At 35.5% G+C, this 12,887-nt stretch overlaps 3 protein-coding genes across 3 annotated transcripts in view; all 3 read right to left on the reverse strand.

The window, feature by feature from the left end:
• Nucleotides 1-1,539, reverse strand: part of trpm6 (transient receptor potential cation channel, subfamily M, member 6) — a 29,218-nt gene extending 27,679 nt beyond the window's left edge. Inside the window, exon 1 of the mRNA XM_073840274.1 lies at nt 1,466-1,539. The gene's annotated coding sequence lies outside the window, so the exon portion shown is untranslated. The remainder of the gene's footprint in view (nt 1-1,465) is intronic.
• Nucleotides 1,540-1,784: 245 nt separating this feature from the next.
• LOC141335849 (uncharacterized) lies at nt 1,785-6,368 on the reverse strand. The gene is made up of 2 exons (XM_073841404.1): nt 5,894-6,368; nt 1,785-2,434 (listed from the first exon to the last, which is right to left on the reverse strand). Exons 1-2 carry the CDS (start codon nt 6,269-6,271, stop codon nt 2,279-2,281), a joined length of 534 nt encoding a protein of 177 aa, XP_073697505.1. The 5' UTR covers nt 6,272-6,368; the 3' UTR covers nt 1,785-2,278.
• A 168-nt stretch (nt 6,369-6,536) lies between these two features.
• LOC141335764 (carnosine N-methyltransferase-like) lies at nt 6,537-11,469 on the reverse strand. Its single transcript, XM_073841317.1, has 8 exons — nt 11,321-11,469; nt 10,890-11,085; nt 10,572-10,738; nt 8,490-8,630; nt 7,909-8,087; nt 7,692-7,805; nt 7,498-7,601; nt 6,537-7,174 (listed from the first exon to the last, which is right to left on the reverse strand). Exons 1-8 carry the CDS (start codon nt 11,467-11,469, stop codon nt 6,998-7,000), a joined length of 1,227 nt encoding a protein of 408 aa, XP_073697418.1. The 3' UTR covers nt 6,537-6,997.
• Between the last annotated feature and the right edge of the window lie 1,418 nt (nt 11,470-12,887).

Genomic DNA, 12,887 nt, shown 5'->3' on the forward strand with positions numbered 1-12,887 from the left:
CTTATATATCAGTTTAGGGTCTCATATATCAGTTTATATCAATTAGATGACATAAAAATATGGCAGTAATTACATACATACATTTTCTTGTCCAATTCAGGAATAAAGATAGCAAAGATAGCTTGCTGTAACTCAAAAGGCATGCATAATTTTTTCCCCCCAATTTTCATAGCAGTAACATTCTATAATGGCAAATATACAAATGTATGTTAAGAGTATTATTCATTTTTTAACAGTATTTTTTTTTAAGAAATCTATTCTGCTTACATGCCTGCATTTATGTAATCCTAAATACAGCAAAAACAGTAATGTTGTGAAATATTATTACTATTTAAAATAACTACTTTCTATTTGAATGTATTTTAAAATGTAAATTATTCCTGTGATCAAAGCTAAAATTTCAACATTACTCCAGTCTTCAGTCACATGATTCTTCAGAAATCATTCTAATATGCTGATTTGCTGTCCAAGAAACATTTTTTATTATCAATATTTAAAACAGTTGAGTATATTTTTTCAGGATTGTTTGAATAGAACGATCCGAAGATCAACATTTTCTAAAATAAAAAGCTTTTGTAACATTATGCACTATACCATTCAAAGGCTTAGAGTCAGAATTATAGAAATTAATACTTGTATTTAGCAAGGATGCTTTAAATTGTAAATTGATTAAAATAATGACAAATGATAGTGATCCAAAATGATAAAGACATTTTATTACATAATATTACAAAAGATTTCTATTTTAGACTAATGCTGTTTTTTTCTGAACTTTCTATTCATCAAAGAAACCTGAAAAAAAAATTCCACTCAGTTGTTTTCAACATCATAATAATAAAAATGTTTTTGAGCAGCAAATCAGAATGTTAGAATGATTTCTGAAGAATGATGTAACTGGAGTAGTTATGCAAAAAATTTGGCTTTAAAATCACAGGAATAAATTACATTTTTAAATATATTCAAATAGAAAAGTTATTTTAAACAGTAAACGCATTTCAAAAATCTACTGTTTTTCTGTACATTTGATCAAATATATGCATGCTTAGTGAGCAGAAGAGACTTAAAAAAAACATTAAAAATCCTACTGTTCAAAAACTTTTGACGCGTAGTGTAATTTAAATAATTAAAAAAATTCACATCTGTCATCAGAGGTGTGGAGCTTGATTCTCATATACTTCCATTTCTGATTTTATTTCTAGGTCAACAAAACAGCCTGACAACATAACTCTCACATGTCAATTAAGTTTACAACAAGTTTGTCCTGTAGACTGTATGTTTGGAAAGAGGACAACCTCTACAGTGGGCTCAATTCTAGGACAGATCCATAAAATTATTTTTCTTCTTCGTTGTCCTTGAGGTTAAAGCATGTCTCTGAAGTACTGAGTTGTATCATTAGATCAAGTACTAACAAGACTGCACATATACAATATCATACAATGCACAATAATATCAAAACTTGGCTTACCATTGCATGCGTTTTTTTTAGCTTAGCAGATGAACAGGACTATCTGTACACGCTGATCGCTGGCGATGAAATCTTCTGATAAAGCTGGCATGTTCTCAGCCCTTATTCCCTCCTAGATCAAAGGTCATGAGCACCTGACACAACAGCGTGGAAACAGGTATGTTTCACTTCCTTTGAGGGAGGAATGGGGAAAGAAATCACACACACTGTAGTTCAACTGTAAAAGTAAATATTATTTGTGCATGACAAACTAATTTACTTTAGAAATGCTCATGAAATCAGACACACCACCAAAGACAATAAAATCCAATATCATGTATAAAAAAATATTTTTATTGCTGTCTAGCAATTTCAAAAACACTGCCGTTATAATACTAGCCACCAGAACATAAAAAGCACTTGCTGCATCTAAGATGAGAAATGCCACATACTGTTGTCAAAATGAGAATGTTGTTCAGAGGAAAAGAAACAAACCCCTAAAGCTTACAAAAACAAAACAACCAAAGAAGAAAATAAAAACCAGGCTCAGTTTAAGCAAAAAAAGCTGCTTTCACAGCTATACTGAAAAAAAAACATTCACAATTAGTCCCTTCTGACCTCTGTAGGACAGGAATAAGAGGTCATGTAACAATCATGCTTTTCTACTACAATGAAGCTTCTGCTGAAGCTTTCCACACTGTATACAGCACAAAGCTTTGTTTGCATGTTCATCTAGTGCAGATCAGGGGGAATCATCTCATTACATTCACTCAGGTAATTTGGCAACACCTATACAACATCTCACAAGAAAGTCAATGTGTATTAATGAGCTCCTCATGTTTCCATCGCCTCTGAGTCTTTGGTGGAAGAGGCCATGCTGGACCCTGCTGAGGGTTCAGTCTCCAGGAGAGAGAGATCCAGCTCAGGCAGTGGAACCCGCCAGAACTGGAAGGAATTGAATGAAGAGAGGTCCTCATCTGTGTGCATCACCTGATGGGATACAAGGAAGAGCTGAATTTCCAAAGCATTTGCCACTTGCGCCAACAAGGGTGATGTTTAATAGAATATAATAATTATACATAAAGCACCTTAAAATGTTTAATAGTCTTTAAGAAAAATTAGTCGGGTCAGATCGATAGAACAACAGATATGGACCATTCTACAGAATTGGTGCTGCTGTCCCACAAGCAAACACCTTTAAAAAGCATTGAAGTACTCAAACCTTAGATGTTTACGAAGATCCTTCGATTATCTATTGAAACTCACAATAACATTAAATATCAGTTTGCTTAATATATATATAAAATCATCATTTACTGGGTATTTTCAATTGCGAGGTGACTGTCCTGAACACTAACCCCTAATTTTTTAAATGTTTTTCCATTGTTGTCTTTGAAAGTATCATTTTGATTCTTTTAAAAAGTGAAATTCAAAATGTTTTTTCTTTCTTTGTATATTATGAAACTTAAAAAAAACTTCTTCCCTATTTTTCATGTCACTACCGAAAACTAAAATTGTTTTAGTCCATTAGTTTAGACTGATTTTAAATACACCGATATAAATACACACATATAATCAGGAAATATCCATGTGTTCCCCTCTCTCAAAGCTACAAGGTGTGAGTAGATACCGGTAGGCCTTATCATTTAGAGGTAAATGTGTTCAAAAGTCAAAAGATCTGTGTGTAACTTGAAGGAACGTCACAACCGAATACATTTTTTTCTACAATTAAGCACACTTTTTTGGAGTTATTTTTAACATTTAGTTTATAGATGTGTACCACTGTTCAGAACTGTGTACCAAAACAATTGGTGGCGTTTCAGTAGTGGCATCTTTGGTTTTTGGGGTGTTATGCCATAAAACTGTCGCTACTGAAACAGTCACGACCGAAACATGTCATCATTTTTTCAGTAGTGACAAAAGAGAACACATTATCTTTTATTTAGGGGAAATAAACTAAATTTTAGTATGGTTATGCAATTTTTTTTGTATGTTTCAGTGCTGTTTTAGTTTGCCAGCTAAAATTTTGTACCAAAGCACTACGGAAAATGTGCAGTTACTACCGAAACATGGGATGTTTTGTCAAAAATAAAAGTATATTGAATTACCAACCAAAATGTTATGATAGTTTTTTTGTTCAATGTACATTCAAACTAATAAATCCTTAACTTTGAAATCAGTATGATCAACTTTTTTGCCTTTTACAAAGAAAAATAGGATTCAAAATAAAGCAAATCTCATAAATTACACTTGAAATATTGTTAGAAATGTAATTGATCATTTGATTTTAAAAGAAAAATGTAGATGTAAGCAAAATCTTATAGGACAATCATCCTTCTAATTCATTTTTTACTGTGTTTTGGTAGTGACAAATCTGGGGAGAGAACAATCCAAAACTTTCTGAAAATACAATATGAGAATTAACTGCACAATTGCTAGAAATGTGCACCTTGGATACATACAGGTATGTGCCAAAAAATTTGAATATCGAGGGAAAGTCCATTTATTTCAATAATTTGTTTCAAATAGTGAAACTTGTATGTTATATTAGTTCATTACATACAAAGTGAAATATTTCAAGCCTTTGTTTTAGTTTTGATGATTAAAACAAATAGAGTATTTCACAAAATTAGAATATTTCATGTAACCAATAAAAAAGGATCTTAAACACATGTTGGCCTTCTGAAAAGTGTGTTAATGTACTGTATTATGTCCTCAGTACTTTGTTGGGCCAGCATCAAGGTGGCGTGGCATGGAGGCGATCAGCCTTTGACACAGTTGAGGTGTTATGGTAGCCCAAGTTGCTTTGATATTGGCCTTCAGCTCGTCTGCATTTCGGGGTCTCTGTTCCCTCATCTTCCTTTTGACAATACCCCATCGATTTTCAGTGGGGGTTAAGTCAGGCGAGTTTGCCGGCCAATCAAGTATAGTGATTCCATGGCTATTAAACCAGGTACTGGAAGTTTTGGCTTTGTGTGCAGGTGCCAAATCCTGCTGGAAAATAAAATCATCATCTCCAAAAAGCTTGTCGGCAGCAGGAAGCATGAAGTGCTCTAACATTTCCTGGTAGACAGCTGCGCTGACTGTGGACTTGATAAAAGACAATGGACCCACACCAGCAGATGACATGGCTCCCCAAACCATCACTGACTCTGGAAACTTCACACTGATCTTTAAGCAGCTTGACTTTTGTGCCTCTCCGGTCTTCCTCCAGATGCTGGGACCTTAATTTCCAAATGAAATGCAAAATTTGCTTTCATCTGAAAACAGGACTGGGCAACAGACCAGTACTTTTTCTCCTTAGCCCAGCATAGACGCTTCTGACATTGTTTTTGGTTCAGGAGTGGCTTGACACATGGAATTCTCCAGCTGTAGCCCATGTCATGCAGACGTCTGTATGTGGTGGTTCTTGATGCACTGACACCAGCCTCAGTCCACTCCTTATGAAGCTCCCCCAGATTTTTGAACCGCCCTTGCTTGACAATCCTCTCAAGGCTACGGTCATCCCTGTCACTTGTGCACCTTTTCTGGCCACATTTTTCCCTTCCTCTTAACACTATGTTAATATACTTCGATACTGTGCTCTGTGAGCATCCAGCTTCTTTTGCAATTGCCTTTTGAAACTTTTCCTCCTTTTGGAGGGTGTCAATGACGGTCTTCTGCACAACTGTCAAGTCAGCAGTCTTCCCCATGATTCTGAAGCCTACTGAAGCCAGACTGAGACCATTTAAAAGCTGAAGAAACCTTTGCAGATGTTTTGCGTTAATTATCTGACTAGATTGGGACACAGGGAGCCTACAATGTTGAACTTTGTCGTGATATTCCTATTTTGTGAAATACTGGATTTGTTTTTTGTTTTTAATCCATAATCATTAAAATTGAAACAATTAAAGGTTTGAAAAATTTCACTTTGTGTGTAGTGAACCAATATAACATACAAGTTCCACTTTTTGAAACAAATTATTGAAATAAATGGACCTTCCCTCGATATTCAAATTTTTTGGCACATACCTGTACATTTGTTTCCAACTCTTCTGTAGAATGGCCCATATACATATAGAACAATTTCACATACATGGTTTAAACTTAGTCCTACACTGAAATGTAAGTCTGAGCTGTTTCAACTGAAAGAAACTTGCACTGACTAATTTTTAAATATATCAGTGCCTTTTGTCTCAAGATAGACACCAGTAATGTTTGTTTCTAAGGCACGTTTATAAAAAAAAAAAAAAAAGACTTAAATGTCTTAACTGAACTATGGCCTAATCCTGGTTTAGGCTAAACCCTGTCTTTGACCCGGGCCTATGTCTATTCAAATATGTCGTCTAAAAACATAGTGGTTATGTACCGCCACCACATGTTCATCTGCCATTATTGCACGTTATTATTCTACCGCCACACAGTAACACGAGTTCGCTCAGGTGCATGTACTTGTGTGTGAAACTTTACCTTGTCTCCTGCAGTAGTGTTATTTTGTTCGTCTGTCTGTTTAGTTTGAGTCTGAAGCGTGCGAGATGAGCGTTGCGTCACAGGTCTACCAGCATCATCCTCGAATGTTCTAGACTTGCATGTGTTCTTATCTGCCAGCACTAAACTAACCCTGTTTGCAGCCACTTTTCTCGGTCGGTTATCTGTATCCAGTGAATCTTCGAGATAGCTCGGTCTTTTCCTGCAGCGTTGCCCGGTCACTGATAACAACGAGGATGGATTTGCGTTTTGGATCACGTTTGCACCTCCAACCGGTTTGTCGCTTTCGGAGAGAGAACGTAAACATCTTTTATGAGGGATTTCGGGAGGCAAAACGTTCTCTGCTCTCCGCTTGGTCATGTGGGCGACCAAGTGTATTCAAAAAGCTTCTATAAAAGAGCGGCAAGACTTTTTAGCACGCAGAAGATGAATTTCTCAGCTGGTTACGACAGTTGCGTGGTTGTATCTGAAGTTTAAACGCGTGTTTGAATACAGCGCCCTCTGTAGCCAGAGAGGTCAAACAACAACAACGTGAACGTTTGTTGAATTACAGACTCAATTGCTTATAAAAAACAGTCATGTAAATTAAACAATGCTCAATTTTTTCTTGATTGTAAAACGTTTATTACAGTATATATGTACAAGATCATGAAAAGTTTAAAACAACTTTATTTTAGTGCTGCCAACTACTACAATATTGATGGTCAACATATTCCCTAGAAGAGGCTGGAGTAATTGTGTGAGATCCAGAGCAAACTCATATTCTGTAAATATGATTTTGGACATACAAACTCTGATAATGTAAACAATTGCAATAAAACACTGAAATGTATGTGTGTAGTGACAAGCTTAATTAGTCAGATGTGAAGCAGCACCCAAAACCTGAGGAATATGAATGCAAAGCAAAGCACCAAAACATAACACATATTTTTGGTAAATATCTGAGATAAGTCAGCACATAATAAAGCTCCAGTCTTCTTGTATTACCAGGAATATGCTATAATGCTGACATTCATGATTAAAAACATCAATTTAGTACTGGGCCTTTTGTCTGTGAATTCGTCCAGAGCTTCTTCCCTCGAAATGTCATGTTGAGTTTCTTGCCTGTGAAGAATCCTCAGTTTGGCCGTCTTTAGGCGTCTGTTCTCCATTGATCAACTGTTCTGCAGGTTTCCGTACGATAAAAAAGACACAGTCATAAAGATACTTGAGCATGGAGCGATCGTTTTCTGTGTACGTGCTGGGAACAGACTCTCTCTCCAACTGTGGAAAGAAATACAGTAATACAATTTCTAACAATATTATTTAATCTCATAATTAAAGTAAACCTATGGCTGAGACTTCCGGTTTTACAAGTATATAAGTACGGTAAACTGTAAAACTGTTTGCACTACAAACCAATGGGCTCATAATTAAGATAATACATTAAAATAATATGGTAGGACACACATATTTGCAATATCAAGCAACAAAATGAGCTGTTTTGTACAGCTAAAAATAGCTGGACACGGATGAGACCGGAAGCCATAACATTTACAAACAACACTTACAGGGAAAAAAAAGGTGGGTACAGTTTAACTGTTTACCTCCAGGATAAATCCATATTTTAAAATGACAGCCTTTATTTCTTCATAGCTCAGCTCAATGGACAGTTCACTGGCCATATTCTCATAGTGGTAAAGAAGTGGACCTTTGAGAACAAATACAAAAAGCTTTCAACCACACCTGTACTTTCAGATATCATTTGACTGAAAATGATTATACAGAATCTGTGACTTACCCAAATTCATCCAGACACCACCAGGTTTTAGAATATTCCAGATGGTTTCAATGTAATCGAGAACATTGTGGGCGGTGTCAATGAAGAAACAAGTAGCAACACAATCCCACATTTCTGTATGGAAGATAAAACTTGTTAAAATTTCAGATATGTATTTTTCTCCAAGTGCAAATTATAATTATGTTCATGTTATTGAAAATAAACATTTAAAACTCACCAGGGTCACTGTATACTTCCTGGAAGTCTCCAGCTACCATAGAGAAGTCTGAGTCTTCTGGGAGACTCTGTGGATTGACGTCGGGAAAGGATACAGGTCTTGTTTGATCTGAGGACATTTTGTTATTGCTGAACTGGTGAATCCAGGGATACAGTGTCAGAGCATTTTCCTTATCACACCTGAGAGACAAAATATCAGTTAGTGTCCTCTTTAAAGAGATAGATACCCAACAAAAAATTCAAAATCTATCATTAATTACCCTCACGTCGTTCCAAACCTGTAAGACCTACGTTTATCTTCAGAACACAAATGAAGATATTTTTGATGAAATCCGAGCACAAAGTTATTTTTGTTTTCGTTGTCTACACAGGGTCAGAAAGCTCTCGGATTTCTTCAAAAATATCTTAATTTGTGTTCCAAAGACGAACAAAGGTCTTACGGGTTTGAAACGACATGAGGTTGAGTTTTTGGGTAAACTATCCCTTTAATAAAAATGTCATAAACATTCCGACTTCTTGATTCAAATTTGCTGTCATGTGCACTATCCTAGATAGATATTGCCATTCTAGAATGTGGCTTACCTGTTCAGAACAAAATTAGAGGAGAAGAGCATGAAGAAACTCCACTCGTTGCCTTGGCACGAATAGCCCAGATGAGCAATTTCCCATGCAAGCCGACCCAAACCTGCCCCTGGCACTAACACTTTGACTTGAGACACATCACTGCAGAGAGAAATATTACAAAAAGTCTAATTCATTTCTTTATAATTTATAAATCATTATAAATTAACCCTATTTGACACAAGGCTGAATTTATTTAAAATAATTCCAAAAGTACAATGTGCCATCATATTGCTATTCCCTAGTACTTCCAATAAACTCTATTAAATTAATAGGAAATTATACCATTTTAATGAGAAAACATTATTATCTAACATTATTATATACAGTGACCTCCACTAATATTGGCAACCTTGGAAAATATGAGCAAACGTGGCTGTGAAAATAAATCTGCAACGTTTATCTTTTTGATCTTTCATTCAAAAAATTCATAAAATTCTAACCTTTCACTGAAGTAAAATGATTGAAAGTGGGGTGATTTTTTTAATCACACCAGGGTGACTAGAAGCATGAAATTGTCCAGACATAACGCCCTGTTTCAGAGGATTATTAATATGAGGCACACAAAGGCCAAAGAATATAGTTCTGATGTTCAGAACAAGTTTGTTAAGCTTCACAAAATAGAAAGTGGCTGCAAGAAATAAGCTAAAGCATTGAAAATTTCCATTTAGGACAATAATTAAGAGGTTGCAATCAACTAGAGATGTTAAAAATCTGCCTGGAAGAGGATGTGTGTCTATATCGTCCTAATACATGGTGAGGAGGAGAGTTTGGTGGCCAAAGACTCTCTAAGGATCATAGCTGGAGAAATGCAGAGATCAGTTGAGTCTTGGGGTCAGAAAGCCTCAAAAAATGATCAAACAGCACCTACAACACCACGTTTTTGGGAGGGTTTCAAGAAAAATCCTCATCGCTCATCAAAAAACAAACTCCAGCACATTCAGTTGTAAGAAACGACTAGAACTCCAAACAGGACTGGCTTCTATGGCCAGATGAAACTAAAAAAAAGAGCTTTTCGCAGCAAACCCAACAGATAGGTTTGGTGGAAACAGGAATAAAAAAAGTACCCCATGTGTACAATAAAATGTACTGCTGTGGGCCTATTGTTCTGCCGGAGGTCCCAGACATCTTGTTCAGATACATGGTATTTAGATACTTCTATCAAATACCAACAGATAAAAATCCAAACCAGGCTGAGTCTGAAATCTTGGGCTGTGGCTGGATCTTCCAACAGGACAATGGTCCAAAACAAACATCAAAATCATCCTGAACCCAGTAGAAGATGATTGGGGTAAACTAAAGAGAAGAAGCATCAACATGGATCTGGGAATCTGAAAGATCTAGAGAGATACTGTCTGAAGGAATGGTCTCTGATCTCTTGACAGGTGTTCTCCAAACTCATCAGGCATTACAGGAGAAAACTCAGAGTTGTTATATTTGGAAACAGACTTCGGAATAATTAGGTGCTCATATTTGTGGCCAACGTGAACTAGAGAAAACATTTCAAAATGAGATTCCATTGTTTTATTTCAATGCTCATATTTACCAAGGGTGCCAATATTAATGGAGGGAACTGTAGTTTCCCAGCACATTCTTATAATGTAAACGTCCTAAGCAAATAAATAATTATTTGTTAAAAGTCATTTATATAGATTGAGAGTGTATCACAGTTTCCACAAAACATTAAGTAGCAAAAACTGTTTTCAACATTGATACAAAATGTTTCTTGGGCACCAAATCAACAAATTAGAATGATTTCTAAGGGATTGTGTGACAACAAAGACTGGAGGAATAGCTGCTGCTGACAGTTCAGCTTTGCCATCATGTGTTTAAAATGTGTTTTTTTTAAATATATTCAAATAGGAAGCATTTTACATAATATTATTCAACACTGGTGAGCATAAGAGACAAAAAAAATCCAAACTTTTGAATGGTAATGTACAGACATACTGTACATATATCTTACATTCAGCTAGTGAAGTTAAAGCCATGTACCAATGAGAATATTTTCACACAATCACAGGTTTATCAAAGAATATTTACCACTGGTCGGGAGGAAACAGTCTCTGGATCTCATCTACAATAGGTTTATAGCAGCTGTCCCTTTCCAGCTTTCCTGCTTCACTCCAGTCACGGACAAACTGCTTTATGGTTGACTTCAACTTGTCCATGTCAAAAGTCGTGGAAGGCCGTACCTTTCTTGGGTCACCCTTTGAAATGCAAGGAAAACATTACAGATTAATGGACTAACTACAACTAATCAAAGAAAATAAAAGGCGCACTTCTGTCATCACAACAACCAAATGAAAAAAAAAGCACTATTAATAATTGTAAGACCTACAGCCACTGATTTCCACCTACATCCTGTCCATATTCCATGTTCTCAAACATATGGAGGCAGTTGTGCACTACAGCCTGCAGGACCTCTTGGTTTCGGTCGATACAGTAGCGAATCTTGTTCAGATTGGGAAGGAAATTTGTCAGAAGCTGCTGGTGGTGATCTGGAAGGCATCGGAACTGCCGCTCGGCTCGATTCACTCGCTCATGAACGTGAATTCTGAACACATGGAAGACAAAGGATAGGGGAAAGATGGGTATTAGATTAATGGAACAAACCATTATTTTAAAATTTAAATCGAAATGTTATAAGCAGTTGGGTTCATAAACATAATTCTATAAGGATATTTTAAATTAAAATATTAATCAAATAAAATAAAGAACAGTGGCTCATCTTGTGTTGGTGTAACGTTAGAGCAGATGGGGCATGGATGATCCAGCAATCTATTGTTTACCTGTAGTATTTAAACGCGTTGATAACATTCCAGAAATGTTGTCGCTCTAACCGCGTATCTTCCTCAGGGGAACATTTATTCCTCTCCCGATAGTTGTAAAATACCTCTGGTTTGGAAGCTGCTACTGTTTCATCCGTGCTGTCAGCCATTGCCGTACACTGTAGGCGTAAGTAATCGACAATCGACAACATAACTGAATACAGGGAATATAATAGAACCCGCACAGTCGATTCTTGGGTTCGTGTTTATTTGCAGTGTGGTGTCAAATACAGACACTGAAAATATTTTTGTTTATAAAGTATTTGTTATACTTGTTATATAAAGGAAAACTAAAACAAAAATTTGCTCTATATTAAGGATGCCAGACAACTCAATTAGGCCTAGGTTTCTAATAATTTGGCTTATTTTACTGAGTAGCTTTCCTTGCAATGCCGTTTTTAATGCATCTTTATGCCGGGGGCTATACATGGATGGGTGTCTTTTTACTGAAGAGATCTTTCAAGGACTTAGTTCATATTCTCTGCTTCTAAATACACCAAGAATAATGTTATATTCAAATGTTTTCTATTTGAGTATATTTTACAATCTAGTTTAATCATGTGAACAGCATTTTTATCATCATTCCCATGATCAAGTCACATTACCCTTCTGAAATCATTCTAATATTCAAAAACATTTATGTTGAAAAAAGCTCAGTAGAATTCTTTCAGTTTTCTTTGATTAATTGAAAGTAGAGCATCATTTATCTGATATAGAAATCTTTTGTAACATTATAAATTTCTTTATCATCACTTTTGATCAATTTAAAGCATCCTTTCTATAAATAATAGACTCCAAGCTTTTGAAAAGTATGGTGTATAATGTTACAAAAGCTTTTAATTTCAAGTAAATGCTGATCTATGGATCTTACTATTCATCAAAGAATCCTGAAAAACAATTACTCAACTGTTTAAATATCGATAATAATAATAAACATTTCTTGAACAGCATGTTGGAATGATTTCTAAAATATCACGTGACACTGACAAGGGAGTAATGATGCTGAAAATTTAGCTTTGATCACAGGAATAAATTACATTTTAAAATATGTTCAAACAGAAATCAATTTTAAATAATACAAACAATTCACGATATTACTGCTTTTGCTGTATTTTGGGTCAAATAAATGTAGGCTTGGTGAGAAGAAGAAAATTCTTTAAAAAATATTTTTAAAAACTTACTGTTCAAAAACTTTTTGAATTGTAGTGTATGTTTTAAGATACTGCAAAAAACCCACAAATGTCAGGGTATGTTAAAATTTCTCAAAATCCCTAGACCCCAGAAAGTTAAAGACTCAAAGTTTTTGTACAATAACACGCATATTTTGCACTGCACTTGCAAGAGGAACCTTTTTTTTTTTGGACTGAAACCACCTCATCTTTTATTTTTAACTATAGTTCTGTGAAAACAGGTTTACAAATGTGTCTCATTACAAGAGATTTGTACATTTGTCCAGTGGAAATGGGTTGAAGAGTTTGAGAATGGAACCTACAACAGAAACCTTTTCGGTGGTGAAGGAGTATAAAAA

Source organism: Garra rufa, chromosome 5, assembly GCF_049309525.1.
Source record: "Garra rufa chromosome 5, GarRuf1.0, whole genome shotgun sequence".
Classification (NCBI taxonomy): Eukaryota; Metazoa; Chordata; class Actinopteri; order Cypriniformes; family Cyprinidae; genus Garra; species Garra rufa.